Raw genomic sequence first — 18,303 nt, forward strand, 5'->3', positions numbered from 1 at the left:
TGTCACCTGCAAACACTGGATCGGCTGGATGGTGTATCCATCCATCCATCCATTATCCAACCCGCTGAATCCGAACACAGGGTCACGGGGGTCTGCTGGAGCCAATCCCAGCCAACACAGGGCACAAGGCAGGGAACCAATCCCGGGCAGGGTGCCAACCCACCGCAGGACACACACAAACACACCCACACACCAAGCACACACTAGGGCCAATTTAGAATCGCCAATCCACCTAACCTGCATGTCTTTGGACTGTGGGAGGAAACCGGAGCACCCGGAGGAAACCCACGCAGACACGGGGAGAACATGCAAACTCCACGCAGGGAGGACCCGGGAAGCGAACCCAGGTCCCCAGGTCTCCCAACTGCGAGGCAGCAGCGCTACTGGATGGTGTATGCTTTACTAAAATCTTTGTTATTTTTATTGCCCATTTGATCCTTTTTTTTTCCTATGTATGTTAATTTACACATGCGAAACAGCCGCTGCACTCTGACAGACACTTTGTCCTTCTTCACAGCCTAAGGTTTTTATGGGTAGATTTACACTTGAATGTGGGTGTTAAAAGACTATTCTGCACAAAGCAGTGGAGACAATAATGGTAAAAAATTAAAAAAAAAACTGAAAATGGCCAAAACTCTCTTTATATCAAATACAATTTCCACAAATTCCAGTCACACAGCATTTGCATGGAGTCTACAGCTCAAGAAGTACCAAGAACATATATTTCAAATCACTACTACTATGACAGGAACAAATACTCAGTGGCCGAATCCCACTAACACCCTAGAGATCAAAGTCTACAGCAGATCTGTGTTTAACTTATAGATTACTGCTGTTTACAATGTCATTCATGGTACAGTAGATGGCCCTTCGAAATCTGTTGCACCATATAAAATAAAAACAACTTGCATTTTATACACTGTCAGTCACTGGAATAATATTAGTTTCTTTAGATTTGAACAAGCTTGAACCGTCAATCCATCTCAACCAGGTACCGTATATCAGATCATCGAGTATAAGCAGAGTCGAAAGGGCTAGTTTTTTTTTTTTAGTAAAATACTAGGGGGCTTCGCTCGCCAACCCCTGTGTCTGGTTTTCCAGATACACAATTTTAACATTTTTTTCTTCTTTGAATTGTTGCTATTTCATTAGTTTCACTTTTATTTCAGAACTTCTTTAAAAACAATATTTGGAATCTTTAGAGTCCCAACATGCTGAATCTTTTCAATGAGGTCCATGAGACATGTGTTTAATGACTTTGTACCATAATTCAGGATAGGTTTCTATGTTTGGAATTTCAGCACAGCCAAACCAATCTACATCATCAGCAGTTAATTTTTTTTGCAAAGTAACCAATAAATGCATGCGAGGTAAACCACGTTTTTGAAATTCTCTTGACTTAAACTTCAAAGCCTTACAATATTTACATACTTCAGACATATCACCTATGTCCATATATTCGATCTCTATTCACCTTTTCATTATTTCTCCGAGTAATAATTTCTCTTTGTTTGCGCTAATGCAATGTTTACTTTCTTTGTTTTGACACTTTCATTTTTTTTTGCTTTCATATTCTGTATCTTGCTCTGCATGTCTTTTGAATTCCACTGTTTTCATTATCTCTAACCTGCTCTGCATGTGTTTGGCCCCCTTGTTTTTTAATCTCTTTATGACATTTTACTTTGTTTTATACTCTTGTCTTTTATTTCTGACCTCGCTTTGTCCTGCTATTTTTCCAATTACATCTGGTCCATGATGATTATTTTCCCTTTTTCCGAGTAATAATTTCCTTTTGTTTGTGCTAATGCGATCTTTACTATATTTTTTTTTTTTGATACTGTAGCGACCTCCACGTCCGGCTCGAAAAGAGAAGTAAAAAAAAACAAAAAAAAAAAAAAGACAGACAGATGAAGTCTCACAAAAGTTTTACTTGAACAATCAAGAAAAAGAACACCGACTTCGTAACCCCGAACACAACTTTCTAGCACCCTCTCCAACACCTCCTCCCGTCCCGGGACCCCGACCCCCCTTACCACATCAATCAATACCCCGCTGTCAGTCTTCCGTGCTGTAGTCCACCCTCCCTCAATCGAACCTAACAGTCACTCATAAAAAAAAGGCTTCAACCTGCCTGGGACACTACAATACTTTCGAATTTTCCTGCTTTCATATTCTTTACCTCTCTCTGCATGTGTATCGCACCATCGTTTTTTTTTTACCCTTTCGAATTCCACTGCTTTCATAATCTCTAACCTGCTCTGCATGTGTAAAGCGGCAACGTTTTTGAACATCTTTATGAAGTTCTACTTTGTCTTTTAATTCTGAGCCTGATTGGATGTGCTTTTTTTTTCCAATTTCACTTGTTTCGGGCTGATTATTACTTTCCTTATTTTCTGAATTTGCACCTCGATTATTCTTTTTCTTTTTTTGCATTTTTTTCTCTCCAACTCTTTTGAGTCTCTTCTCCACACTGCTCTTTCTTCTTTGCTTAGTCGTCGATGTTTTATCTATAAACTATTGTCCTTATACGCTTTATATGTGCTGAGAGCCCTGGATATGTGTGTGCTCAAAGCCTTGACACGACTGAGTGTTTTGCTGCCCATGGTCTTATTTGATATTGGTTGTAAGTAAGGCGTGTCTTGCAAGAATCTCATGTTCTACACCCCCGTGAGACGGTCCTGAGTCAATCTCTCGGCACAAAGTCTCATGTTTAAGGTCCCCGTGAGACACTCCGTGGCCAAACTCTTTCGTCTCGCGGGTCTTTTAAGTGTCTTCCGTGATCTTCATGTGAAGATCACGTCTCGTCTTCCTAGTCATTCTCTCCTACGATTTTTTTTTTTATAATAGAGAGATATAGAAGAAGATTTTCTCCTGGAGAATTGCTCTGCTTTTAAAACGCTCTTTAAACTACATCAACCCATAAATAAATGCAAAAATGATCATAAATCCCGTAACTACTGTACATGGTCAGCCAGACCTTAGAATATTTACCAGTGTTAAAGCAACTTTCTCTTGTGTGAATAGGAATGGATGACCAGATAAAATGTGGTATTACGCTCAACTTGATTAACAGTTAAACTTGTTTAACATTTAATTACATTAAAGAAAATAACAATAAACAATATCACAAACCACAAACTTACAGAGCTACATGACACCAGAATATTTCTTAGTTCTGTTCTGAATTTGCTTACAGAAATAAATAGGAATTAAAATGACAAAACCATTATTAGATGCCAATATCTAAAAATGAAGTGCCCCCACCTCCTCACTGTTCCTCTAGTTAGGTTCTACTTTGTATTCCGCTTTCTAAGTCTTTTTAATATCTAATTCCTTGGTCATATTTTTGTGCTTAGTTCACTTACAATATGTAATTTCTCCACTTTTCTGTTTCCATGCACTTCCAAACAGTTTATGGACAGTTTATAAAAGGACACACTGAATTACACCAAAGCGGGCAGTATAAAGAAATAAAGTTTAGTCAACAAAAACATATACATTTCTTCCTTAAGGGAAGCTCTGCTTACCTGCAAGGCTGAGGGATTTCAAGCGGAACTCTGTACCATACAGGACAACAAAGCAGTGGGACACCTCAGGCCGAACTGACACATCCTCAATGTACCGCTCAAAATCCCGGGAGTTGCGGCCTGGTCGGATCTCTTTGATCTCACGAATGTCAACTAGAAATAGAAAAAAATTAAAAGATATTAATGGAAAGGTGAAGAGTTACCAAAAAAAAAAAAAAAACATTAAGGGACTGTTATATCTCAATGTTGCCTTTTTCCATATCAGAAAATCTTATGCCATGAAAAGCAGACATAAAAAAAGTTGTTGAAAGTGGTATTTAAAAATGGTTTTAGTAATAATCTTGTTTTATTAGAGCAGACTAAATCTTGATAAAACTGCATTTGCTGGCAATTCTATGAATATTTTAAATAAAAACTATTTTTACAGACATCTAGTTTACTACAAAGCTTGAAATACATTTTGAAAACGTTGGGGGGGTGGAGGGATCCCTTCCTTTACATTTAAAAACAAAGAGTGATTTCAGACTCTTGGATCTGTGTGTCGAGGAAGAACAAAGTTCCATAGTTTAAAAAGCATGTTGATATTTCAGCCATTTTTTTTTAATGTCACAACTTAATTTCTGATGTTTATAGTAGTTTACAAAATTGAGTGGGTAAAGTTATTATCCAGTCTTTTTTAAAGTTATTTCTGCTAATTTAACTAAATAACACTTTGCATGTAGAGATTTCCACTCATACTTATCCAAACTTGCTAAAAATTGCTCCAGGCGAGTAAAGCAAAGGTATTTTTGATTCTTTTAATCCATACACTACTCGTTTTTCTGTAAGATTATAATTTTTTTTCAACTTTGAGACAGTTGAGCAGTCAACATAAGGCTGTAAATGTGAATGTTAATTTATCAAATTACAGATATTTAGTTAAAAATACATAACACATTATCAGTTTTGGTGGTATATTAGTGCACACTGATTGTCTGTGTGGACTTTGCCAGTTTGTGACGATGCAGGTTCTCTCCATGCTCCCATCTACCATTTGGGAGCCCTTGAACTAGACACCGTCGGTAATGTCACCGATGAGCTCGGCAGTGAGGCACAATGGAGCAAGGGGATGATGTAATAGTGCAAAGTGCTTTTATTATAAATAAAAAACAATATCCAAATAAATAAAGTGCAGTGCCACAGAAAGTCATTAAACAAATAATCCATAAAAACAGAAGTGTAATTGTGGAGGTTAAAAAAAAAAAAACACCATAGAAAAAAAACAATCCTTTAAAACGAGGTTAAAACAATGCTGGAAGCAGACCCTTTAAAATTCAAAGCCCAGTGTCTTCTTTTATCTGGCGGCTCCCCTGCTTCTCAACAAGGGAAGTCGCCCTTCCTGCAGCTGACCTTACTACTGTCCGGTTGCCTTCCGTTCCCTGGCTTCGTACGGCTACCTTACCGGACCGAGACTTGGGTTCCTCAACGGCCAGGTCACTCACGCTGAGGCACACCTTCCCAAGACTCCACAACTCCCATTGCCTTCCGCAGGGAGTCATCCACACTACCGGTCACTCCAGCTCCTAGAAATCATTTAGCTGGAGTGACCACTTCCAACTGCCCCTCCTCTAGTGTCGGCCATACACTGCTCGTGAGGGGCTCTTCAATCCAGCTGCCTGCAAGCGCTTGCTCACTCTCACTTTCTCTCTCTCGCACTGGCTTTCTCCTTCAGCTTCCTGCCTTCTTCCTCACTCCCGCAACCTCTGTTTCTTTTTCTCTTTTACTTTACTTCTGCTAGCCGCCTCGCGCTTCTATTTATGATGGGGGTCGTGGCAGCTGTGGCAAATCAGCAGCCCCCGGGAACAATTATGGATGCAGACGGTTTCTCACCTGTGCACTTAGGCGAGAAATGCCCACATCACTAGCTCTCCAGGAACCGCTTCAGCCACACAACCACGCCCCCTCCCTAAGCCGCGAGTGCGGCGATTATTTATTTTAAAAGTGGCCTCTTGATGTGAGCAGTGGACCCACTATACCACAAGATTCTCTTTGTGTATCTGTAAATTTTCTACTTGGTACTCCAATTTTCCTCCCACATTCTCAAAGTCTTGCAGGTTTGGATAACTGGTAACAGTGACAGTGCGGGTGTGTGCTTCAGTAGACCCTACGTTGGAGGACAATAACCTATCCAGGCCCTCTTCCTGCATTGTGTTCAGCACTGCCAGGATAAGCTATTGCTCCCTGCTCCTCTGAATTGAAGTACAGTGGTGTGAAAAACTATTTGCCCCCTTCCTGATTTCTTATTCTTTTGCATGTTTGTCACACAAAATGTTTCTGATCATCAAACACATTTAACCATTAGTCAAATATAACACAAGTAAACACAAAATGCAGTTTTTAAATGATGGTTTTTATTATTTAGGGAGAAAAAAAATCCAAACCTACATGGCCCTGTGTGAAAAAGTAATTGCCCCCTTGTTAAAAAATAACCTAACTGTGGTGTATCACACCTGAGTTCAATTTCTGTAGCCACCCCCAGGCCTGATTACTGCCACACCTGTTTCAATCAAGAAATCACTTAAATAGGAGCTGCCTGACACAGAGAAATAGACCAAAAGCACCTCAAAAGCTAGACATCATGCCAAGATCCAAAGAAATTCAGGAACAAATGAGAACAGAAGTAATTGAGATCTATCAGTCTGGTAAAGGTTATAAAGCCATTTCTAAAGCTTTGGGACTCCAGCGAACCACAGTGAGAGCCATTATCCACAAATGGCAAAAACATGGAACAGTGGTGAACCTTCCCAGGAGTGGCCGGCCGACCAAAATTACCCCAAGAGCGCAGAGACGACTCATCCGAGAGGTCACAAAAGACCCCAGGACAATGTCTAAAGAACTGCAGGCCTCACTTGCCTCAATTAAGGTCAGTGTTCACGACTCCACCATAAGAAAGAGACTGGGCTAAAACGGCCTGCATGGCAGATTTCCAAGACGCAAACCACTGTTAAGCAAAAAGAACATTAGGGCTCGTCTCAATTTTGCTAAGAAACATCTCAATGATTGCCAAGACTTTTGGGAAAATACCTTGTGGACTGATGAGACAAAAGTTGAACTTTTTGGAAGGCAAATGTCCCGTTACATCTGGCGTAAAAGGAACACAGCATTTCAGAAAAAGAACATCATACCAACAGTAAAATATGGTGGTGGTAGTGTGATGGTCTGGGGTTGTTTTGCTGCTTCAGGACCTGGAAGGCTTGCTGTGATAGATGGAACCATGAATTCTACTGTCTACCAAAAAATCCTGAAGGAGAATGTCCGGCCATCTGTTCGTGAACTCAAGCTGAAGCAATCTTGGGTGCTGCAACAGGACAATGACCCAAAACACACCAGCAAATCCACCTCTGAATGGCTGAAGAAAAACAAAATGAAGACTTTGGAGTGGCCTAGTCAAAGTCCTGACCTGAATCCAATTGAGATGCTATGGCATGACCTTAAAAAGGCGGTTCATGCTAGAAAACCCTCAAATAAAGCGGAATTACAACAATTTTGCAAAGATGAGTGGGCCAAAATTCCTCCAGAGCACTGTCAAAGACTCATTGCAAGTTATCGCAAACGCTTGATTGCAGTTATTGCTGCTAAGGGTGGCCCAACCAGTTATTAGGTTCAGGGGGCAATTACTTTTTCACACAGGGCCATGTAGGTTTGGATTTTTTTTTCTCCCTAAATAATAAAAACCACCATTTACAAACTGCATTTTGTGTTTACTTGTGTTATATTTGACTAATGGTTAAATGTGTTTGATGATCAGAAACATTTTGTGTGACAAACATGCAAAAGAATAAGAAATCAGGAAGGGGGCAAATAGTTTTTCACACTACTGTAGGTTTGAGACTACGACAATTATCAGTTTGCTGGTGAACATATCAGCTTTACGTATGCCGTGAGCTGTTGCCAAAAATCAAAGGACATTTCTTTCAAAAAAAAAAAAGTGATAGCAGCCTTAGCCATTGGTATATCTGTGGTTGATTTTCATCAATATGTGTATTACTGCTGCTGAGTGAGATGCCTACACCCCACAACCTTAAAATTTGATCCAGCAGTTGAGAGATTTTATTAACTTCAATTAAAGAATATTCCAGATCAAAACCTGCAGCCACTCTCAGATTGCCTTTCAAACACTCAAACATCATTACCACCACAACTGACCCCGCCTTGTTACGACTATAATCACACAGGAAATGTTAGCTAAATTTTAGATGAGCAGGACATAGCAGCATGTAAAGCAGAAAATATTTTTAGTTGTTTCTCAGTTTAGATTTGTAAATGCAACAGGCCTGGAGGAACCAACAGTCTGCTTATCATCCTGCATCATTATTATTCCCAAGAACAGCCATTTACTGGCTGCTGTTATCACCAAATTAAATGACAACCAGATGTTGGCAAATTACAAGAAAAAAACACCACCACAAAGCTGTACCCTGCCTGATTTAACTATAAATTTCTTAACATTCATGAATACAAGACCAGCATTTTAGGCAAACATGCTCACAAGGTACTGATAGTCTGTTAGTATATTAAAAAATTTTGCTACTGTTTGACAAACCGCAGCCTTATGGCCAATAAATACTGAAGGTAAGGTAGCGAGGAAGACAGACAGAAAGAGTGGGAATATAAAGTCAGCAAATAACAAAAGGAAATTGGAGGTCTCTGGGCACAAAAACCACACAAACGGGAAGGATGCACAGAAGGTAATGCAGCCAGAAACTGAGCGGAGGTCCGCACACTGACATAGCAGCACAACACAGCATACCATCAAAGGAGATTACATTAAAGATACTGTATTAATGGCCTTTCTAGTTCTCTGGGAGAGTGCATGATTAAGGATGTGCTCGAGCATCCTGCAGAGGGTCCACATTGAGGTATATACAGATATAAAATATACTATATAAATAATTATATATTTTTCTAATATGTTACTTTCCCCATTTCCTTTGTAGTGGTGGCCAAGAAAAACATTCTTATTTACATGTAGAATGGAGAGAGAAAAATAGTTTATAGCAGTGAAAATAAAAAAAACATTGTGTTCCATATTTGTTAGTTATTCACTCGTATGCTCAGAATGTGTATTTGTTCTTTAAATATTGTTGAATAGTTACTTTGGAATAATCCACACAAATCATAAACTCAAAACTAAATGACATTTTGAACTAAAGACCCGCCTCTCTTCCGCATTCATTGGTTAACAGTCCTGCTCTAATTCAAAAAGCAACTCCCATGAGTCTTTAGCTTTGTGTGTATGATGCCCGCAGATTATTCCGGAAGTAGCTATTTAACAGCATTTTATCAAAAAAGCATGAGTTTAAGCATAGAGCTAGATACATGTATTACACAACTTGAGTAATTTGAGATTTAAAAAAAAAAAAAAAATTTTACATGGACGTTTTTTCACATCATTTCCCATTGTATAGCATTGGTCATTATTGGCTTCCGTTACGTCACACTTTCTCCTCTACATTCAGCATTTAGTTTTTGTAGAGTAACACTACAAAGCACATTGGGTAAGTAACATTATATATATTATTTGAGGCTGGAAAAGATCCTTGGTGCAGACATATTCTGACTGGAATCTCATCTGTTACCTCTACACGGTGGTTAACGTGGATTCCTCACTCCCTTATACTTATTCAAATGGAGCCAATTTAGAATGATCAGATAAACAAACCCCCACGTCTTTGGGACATAGGAGAAAACTCAACACAGGCTATGCTAGCTGAAGTTGTGGCCAGTAAAAATCAAAGCAAGTAGCTATCTCTGTACCTGTGGCTAGGCTACAACGGTGATAAAATGTTCATTCCAAATTTAATTTTACTTAGTCAGTGCTTCAAAACATCGACATTGGTTAGACATTCCTATGGCTCAGCTTATAATGCTTTGAAGCATGAGGCAGACCTCTCTAATGTTATTACATGAACTGCATTAATGGATGATCTTAATCACAGAGACATGCAGTTAGCGGTGGTAATGTACTTCATTGCAAAAAACAATTCTGTGCCATTCACTGCCTCGTCTAAACTGACTGTTTAGAACAATGGATTAATTTTTAACTGACAAGTTTGAACTCACAAAGTTAGCCTTAAAGTTGGGACAAACATAGAGGACAGACTTGACGAATTAAAGCATTAGTAGTTTGTGGTATTTGAAATCTGAATGAATTTGACTTCAGTAAATGTTAGGGGTTGGTGGCAGGATTGGCACTCCAGCTGCCATAAATAACCTCACACTGTTCCAGCGTGGTGCTGAGGTGTCACTCGCTGTACTCGGGTCCCAATCCAGGTGGTTTGTTGTGTGATGGGTGCTGTAACATGCTATCAGCACATGCTTCCAACCTCTTTCTCTCTCTTACTGAATGAACAGTTAATATCTCCTCCACATTCTGATGTAAAGAAATCAGTAAATCTCAAAAAAGCAAATATCACAACTTCATCCAAGAGATTTATTTTCTGACAAATCTGATTTCAAACGTTTTTTTTTTTAAATAAAAAAAGCTTCAAATAGTTTGTGTAACTAAAAAGTATTTCAAGTAGTCATCATGTTTACAAGTGACACTGATCCAATAAAGTTGAAATTTGTATTTACATTTTTTACCTTATTCATCACAAAACAAAAAAATGTTACAGAATAAATTTAGTATGCCCATATTAAGATAGATAAAGTAGTATGTTGTATTCTGTGCAAACCCTATGCTGAAATCCTAAAAGAAGTAAAATCTCTCCTTTTAGATTCACTGAGAGAAATCCCACCCCATGGCACAAATGAATTTCAGGCAAATATAAAGTTCTGCTAATTCTGCGGTTTGATTATTCTGCATAAGGACTGCATTTTAATTTGATGGAGAGGGGCTGCTCCACTGAGGGTCAACCACTTTTTCACAGGCCCATGACCTGATAATGACCTTATGTAGTATAGCCTGTGGTATTGTAAAAGAAAAAACAGAAAATAAAAAAGAGGAGAGTCACAAAATGAAATGGGGTGGCATGCATAAAACTAAAAAACAGCTGCATTAAGAGGTGTGTCAAAAAAGCAAGGCACAAGAACAATCAAAATCAGTCACGTCTGCAGTGGTCTGCACAGATGGGGAAATTTCATTTAGACCCTATTTTAACTTCAAATGTGGAGACATTTGCCATTTGCTTAATGTAAAGTATGTTACTATAGTCGGGAATTTCTTTACAAAATAGAATAAAAATCTTAGTCATTATAAGGCTTTTGTGGCTATTGATTTCATTTTTACAACAGCATGCAGTCAATACAAAACAGCATCATGTTTGATTCATGTCCCAGTGTTGGCATGGTGTTATAAAAGAACCTTTGAAACGCTGGAAATATCATTTATCAATTGACACTATATAGAATATAAACATATCATCAATACAATCCCTCAATCAATAGTTGTAATATCATAACCTTCAAAACCTGTGTGTAAACTTCCCATTATTACAACATGAACATGATGACACTGGCCTCAAACCACCGAACACCATAATTCAAAAACTTTTACTGATAGGCTGTACCCTTTAAATTAAACAAACTTACTTTCTTAGATCTTTTTACCAGTTTACCTAAAACAACTAACAAATTATGTAAGGTTTCCAGTAACACCATAATCTAAGGAAATCCAACTAAAAATTTAGACTGGGGATACAGCTCTTTGGACAGTTTGTAAGAGTATGATTTGGGCTAGACTTCAACAGATGTAAATTTTGTAATGAAAATATAGAAACAAAAGATCATTCACTTTAAACATAAAAATTAATTTAAGTCTTTCAACATGACATATATAAAAATGTGCATAAGTCTTTTGGTATGACCTACTTATACATTATTGGTTGTTTCCAAAGGTTTGCAGCTTGAAGTAGATTACTAGTGAAAATATACCGAGTATTTATGGCAGACAATACACTTGGTATTACTTATTACTATAATTATGTTATGAAAATTATTCTTGTATAAGATTTATAAAAACAAAGAACCTTTGAACTAAAACTTCATATATGTATTCAGGTTCAAATGAACATATGCGCTATATTTATACACCCTTAGTCATTTTCATTTTCAAAATATAAGTAAAATGGCACACCTTTAAGAAAGTTTGAAAAGAAGGGAGATTTAGATTCTTCCTGTTGAACATTAAAAAGGAGGTGAGTAACAAAATAAGAAAACAGATCGTCAAAAAAAAGTTGATGAGGAAGCAAAGCATGTGGCATAGAAAAGATGACACCTGATTATATGTCTTATTTTGCCCTATGCAAAAAAAGACATTTTATATATATATATATATATATATATATATATATATATATTTTTTTTTTTTACCTACTGCATGTTGTTTGTAGAGATGGCTGAGAAAACCTTTTAATCATATGGATTTTGGGAGAATAGAAACAACAACATTTCTGATACACAGGGCTTCAATGTGGGCCAAAGCTGAGCAACAGTTATCAAAAACAAGATGCTCATTAAAAAAATCTTAAACTGCATAACACATAAGTAGGTTATGCTCATATGCTCCAAATGTCCAAAACAAATGCAATTTTGTTAAATATTGTTAAAATAAGCACTTCTGGAAATCAGAGTAGTGCACAAAAGTGAAGCACACTCAAATGGGACTGAGCTTTTGAATTGACCAATAAATGAGGGACAGAATGTGAAACAAAACTGGGTAATTGTTAAAATGTCATGGAAAGGAGTTATCCTCTGCAACTTTCATATGTTACACATAAGGACCACAAGTCACTGATGCCATCTTTTCAGTGAAACAAAAAAAGACACTTGCCTGAAGTAAGCATTTGAATGTTGAAATCAGAGTACATTAACACAGGAGCCATATGGATGCGCCAAGATAAATACAATTAGACAATGTAAACAACATTTAAATTGAATTAAAAGTTCAACACACAATCTAAACTTTGATGAGGCTGCCTTGTTAAATGTTCCTGTAAATATACATTATTGCCTTACACATTTGTTTTTTTACTAAATGATTTGAAGAAAAAAAAATCTAGCGTGGCACACAATATAACTTGAATTAAATTGTTTTCATGTTTATGGAATATTCTAAATTACAAGTTGTAATTTTATACATTTTTTATGTCATAACATCATTTTAAACTTTAATTTTACTAATGCAAATGTTCATATGATTCTGCCTGAACAGATAACAGAGGTGTAGAAGACTCTATTCACTCCCAGCCCAACAGTAAAACCAAGATTCAGAACAGACTTTAGTGTCACCACACATACAGGAACTGTATTATTGATAGAGGATTGTTTTTATTATGAAATCAAAGAGTATGGTGTTTGGTAACAGACACCAAGTAGCCTTGGTTAAGTATGCCTGCTCTTCATTCCCTGCTCAAACAGATTTTATACAAAGAAGTATGGTATCTTTCAAAGGATTATGATTGTGCATTTCTGAAGAAGAATGGGCAAGACTAAATAGCTTAAGCAGCCTTGAAAGCAGAACTGATGGGGACAGCAAACACTGAACCCCTAAACAGCAACATTGTTCACAGAACATATTATTACAGATGTAACAAAAAAGGGACAACAAACAAAAAAATAGTAAGACAGCAGTGGTCAGAAAATGCACATTTAAGTAAGTACCGGACTGTGGAGAATATGACTTGCAAAGAGCATCAGATGACTACAGGAAACTTATAGAAGAGTGCAGTAGTGATGAAGAAAAAGGCACAGCAACACAAACAACTCACCATACTTTATCACAGATAATGTACTGCATTTAACTGTACATATTTGGCTGACGCTTTTATCCAAGGTGACTTACAACATTTATGACACAACTGGTTACATTTATTTTGGTTTTCCTGTTGGAGCACAGGCAGGTCAAGTGATTTGCTCTTCGTCACACAGTGTCAGTAGCAGGATTTGAACCCACAACCCTCAAGGTTTGAAGTCCAAAGCCTTAACCACTACACCACCAGGTTGTTTTGCTAAGCTGTCCCAATATCCCATTCTGATACTTCTTAAAGGGTTTCAAGTTTGTTCCACATTCTCACAGCAGTTTGTATTAAGAAGTGCTTTCCATGTTTAGTCCTAAATGCAATTCCCCTTAATTTCCACTTGTGTCGCCAACTCACCAGAATCTGCTGGGATGTGTCAGTCAAAAACCCAGAAAATACAGTTGTTTTAAACTAAGGAACACAAACAGTGAACACCTGAGACCAGAAAAAACATTTCTCTAGTCTGAAGATTCCCATGTTCTGCTTATTGAACTTTGATGGCTAGACTTGAGACATTGAGAACACTACACAAGGTCATAGGTCACTCCTGCCCTGGGTCAGCAGTTGCGGCTGGTATTGTGGTATGCACAGTGTGTGATGCTTCTGTACCTGATATGAAGCCCTTTTATATAAGCAAAGCAACATTTGAAGAGAAGACATTCCCTAAACTCTACTGTTGATCCAGTAAATCTTATCATGGCAGCATAGTACCCAACTATGACTGGCCTTTTTCAGTAGGATTAAACTCCACACACCTAAGGAAGGCCAGAAACAATTCCTCAGACATGACCCTGAACCCAAATAATGCAGTGGACTCCCAACACACCAAATCAAAATCTAATGAAGAATCTCTGAGAAAAGGATGGATGAGTTGTTCACAGCAGTGATCATCCATCAGCTAATCAGTAAGTACTATGAAACACAGTGGAGTCCTTATGAGCCAAAAACCCTGTCCCTTTGTTAAGGGATGCCCTGACAGAGTTAGACTTTTCAGAAGGTAAATGAGAGGTCACCTCAAGCTCCTGAAGAACTTATATTAAATGGGTGAACAACTCAATAATAAGTTGATATATTTAAATGACATAGCCACTCAGTGTTGGTCATCCATTCAAGATATATACCGATATAAATTACAATTGACTACAAAAATTCACAAGTACAAAAATGTTTGCTTCTGTTGTAGTGTGGTTTAAACCACACTTCATGAAGTACGCCAGCTTTTATCACAGTATTAATATAGTCAAAGGGGTTACTCAACGTGTTCATTGGACCCTTTTCCTACTCCTCTGGTAAAAACTAATGTATCAGATATAAGCCCTCTTATTGCTGACATCATTAATCACTCTCTCCAGAGTGGCTTAGTCCCACTGCCCTTGAAAACCGCAAAAATTAGACTTCATTTTAAAAAATCCTCTTTGGATCCTGAAGTGATAGCAAACTATTGTCCGATTTCCATCCTTCCATTTTTTGTCTAAGGTTTTGGAAAAGGATGTTTTGGTTCAGCTTCAGGATCACCTCAAAAAATTCAATCTGTTTGAAAAATTTCAGTCTGGTTTCCAAACTTCTCACTGCACAGAGACAGCCCTGATTAGAGTCACCAATGACCTCCTGATGGCTGCTGACCATGGCTCTCCATCACTCCTTATCCTCCTGGACCTTACAGCTGCATTTGATACGGTAGATCATAATATTCTCCATCATCTTCACTATACAATTGGACTTTCTGGCATTGCTTTGGAGTGGTTCGAGTCCTATCTTACAGACAGGACTGAGTATGTGGCCTTGAGGGATGCTAAATCTCATACACACACTGTCACCTGTGGAGTCCCACAAGGATCAGTCCTTGGGCTGACCCCTCTTTAATGTCTATATACTACCCCTGGGTCACATCATCTGCAAGCATGGAGTTTCATGCCATTGCTATGCCGATGATACGCAGCTCTATGCGAGACTGGATTCGACTTCTCTTACACCTCCATCAACTTTTTCCTCTTGCTTGGATGAGATTGAGGCCTGGATGTCCAAGAACTTCCTCAAGCTGAACAGCACCAAAACTGAAGCTCTTTTAATTGGCACCCCCCCATCAACTTCGTTCCTCTGTAAATTGTATTTCCTTTTCTGACCGTACCATTACCCTCTACCTTTCTGTTACAAATCTGGGTGTCAAGTTAGACTCCCATCTGTCATTTGATATACATATCCATCATCTTTGTAAAATTGCATTCCTTCACCTCCGAAACATAGCCAAACTCCATCCCTACCTCTCCCTCTGTGATGCTGAAAAGCTGGTTCATGCCTTTGTCTCATTCAGACTGGACTATTGTAATGCACTCCTCATTGGGATACCCAACAAAAGCTCCAACAAATTCAAAATAGTGCTGCAAGAATCCTGATGAGGGTGCGGAAATATGAACATATCTCACCAATCCTTTGGTCACTTCATTGGCTCCCTATCCATCTCCGTATCGAATACAAATTCTGTTTGTTTACTCACCAATGTATCCATGGAAATGCTCCACAATATCTTAAAGAACTCCATCCATCCATCCATCCATCCATTTTCCAACCCGCTGAATCCAAACACAGGGTCACGTGGGTCTGCTGGAGCCAATCCCAGCCAACACAGGGCACAAGGCAGGAACCAATCCCGGGCAGGGTGCCAACCCACCGCAGGACACACACAAACACACCCACACACCAAGCACACACTAGGGCCAATTTAGAATCTCCAATCCACCTAACCTGCATGTCTTTGGACTGTGGGAGGAAACCGGAGCGCCCGGAGGAAACCCATGCAGACACGGGAAGAACATGCAAACTCCACGCAGGGAGGACCCGGGAAGCGCCACCGTGCCGCCCCTTAAAGAACTCCTTATATTACAATCCACTACAAGAAACTTCCGTTTTACAAATACCTACTGCCTTCGTCCTTCTTTGACCAAACTTCATACAATGGGAGACCGAGCCTTTGCAACCGCTGCTCCACGGCTCTGCTTTGTTTGGGTCAACATACCTCTGTGAGTCTGCCTTTTCTGACATGTCATGAAATCAGAGTTCAGAACAAGACTGACAGATGAACATTGAAATGACTCAATAAGAGTGAACCTAAGTGGCTACACTCCACCATACACCTCTCTTGTTGACTCCACACTAACTAAAAAAAACACATCACACATGCAACTGGACATGTACTGTAAATACAGTTGTGAAGTGAAACAGTGACATGTAACAAAATGACAAATGAGTAAGTAATATTTGTGTATTTGTAATTACATTGTTTTGAGAGCATTCATGTTTTAATTCAATAATGTTGAGATACACTAGAAAATGCATACAGACATACAAAATGCACTTGTAGGTGAACTCAATATTTTTTGTGATGTTTTAATGCAATATGTGAGTTGTGGACACCAACATTTTGTAAATGTTCAGGCAAAACAAGCTTATTCAGTTTGTTTGAGTTGAAATAAGCTATGAGAATAAACGTTAGAAAACATGAGTAGCTCTCGGCCATTTTCATTTTGTAAAAGTAGATCTCGGGGGGTAAAAAAAGTTGGAGACCCCTGCTGAATTCTGAAATTCTACTGAACCGACTTTGGTCAAAATAAATAAGGTTCTAGCATTTAACAGTAATTATAATCAAACTTCAGGTCAATTTATTGAGTGTAGATTGACCACTAATCCACACTCAGTATTCCAGAACGACAAAGTGAAAACATGTTTTCTGAAAGGTTTGCAAATTTATTAAAAATCAAAAACTGAGATCTCTCATTTATATAAGCATTCAGAGCTTTTGCCATGGCACTCCAAATTGTGGTCAGGTGCATCCCATTTGCTTTAATTATCCTTGAGATGCAACTAGAACTTGGAGTCCACCTTTGGAAAACTTAATTGATTGGACATTGTTTGAAAAGGGACACACCTGTGTAACCCAAGCCATTAAGTCTGCAATAAAACTAGTGAGGCATAGATGGGGGCAAACTGAGTAACCAGGCAAGAAGAGCCTTGGTCAGTGAAGTGACCAAGAAACCAATGGTCAATATAACACAGCTTCAGAAATCCTTGGCTGACATGGGAGAACATATCAAAAGGACAATTGTCTCACCAGCACTCCATCAATTTGGCATGGTAGAATGACTAGATGGAAACCACTCCAATAAGAGACAAATGGCAGCCAATAATTGAGCTCTTTGGGCAGAACTGTAAGCACTATGTTTGGAAAAGATCAAGTACTGTTCATCACCTGCCTACTACCATCCCTATCCCTTCTCAACAGCAGGAACAGTGGGACTGGTCAGGATTGAGGGGAATATGAATGTAGCCATATACCGGGAAGTCCTTGAAGAAAATCTGCACCCGAAGAATCAAGTCAGCAAGATAAGGGTGGAGTGACTTTGGAATAAGTCTCTGATTGTCTACGAGTAGCCAGCCCAAGCAAAGCAGAAATTTCTGTGGAGAGACCTGAAGATGCATTTTGATGCGTCTAATGCAGTCTGGGAGGATCTGCCAGGAAGAATGGGATAAACTGTCCAAATCTGAATTTGTAAAGCTTGTAGAGACTTAACTAAGAACACTCAAAGCTGTAATTGCCAGAAATGGGGCTTCTAGAAGGTACTGAATTAAGGGTGTAAATACTTATATGAATGACAGATTTCAGGTTTGAATTTTTAATAAATTTGCAAACCTTTCTGAAAACATATTTTTACTTTTTCCATTATGGGTTATTAAGTGTAGATTGGTGGGAAAATGGCAAAATAGTAAATTTAAAAATAAATCTTCAACACGAAGTGTGCAGTGAATCCACTTTATTCTCTATATATGAACACTAGCAAAATACCCGCGCTTCGCAGCGGAGAAGTAGTGTGTTAAAGAGGTTATGTAAACATATATATACATAAACATATATACTTATATACATATATACATATATATATATATATATATATATACATATAGACATCCACATATATATACATATATCAACATATATATACACA

At 38.3% G+C, this 18,303-nt stretch overlaps 1 protein-coding gene across 1 annotated transcript in view; it reads right to left on the minus strand.

Moving 5' to 3' along the window:
- The window catches only part of plcg1 (phospholipase C, gamma 1), a 201,168-nt gene that overhangs the window by 102,416 nt on the left and 80,449 nt on the right, over nt 1–18,303 (minus strand). The window contains exon 2 of the mRNA XM_051932817.1: nt 3,528–3,680. Coding sequence (XP_051788777.1) covers nt 3,528–3,680 — 153 coding nt within the window. The remainder of the gene's footprint in view (nt 1–3,527; nt 3,681–18,303) is intronic.

This window comes from Erpetoichthys calabaricus, chromosome 10, assembly GCF_900747795.2.
Source record: "Erpetoichthys calabaricus chromosome 10, fErpCal1.3, whole genome shotgun sequence".
Lineage (NCBI taxonomy): Eukaryota > Metazoa > Chordata > Cladistia > Polypteriformes > Polypteridae > Erpetoichthys > Erpetoichthys calabaricus.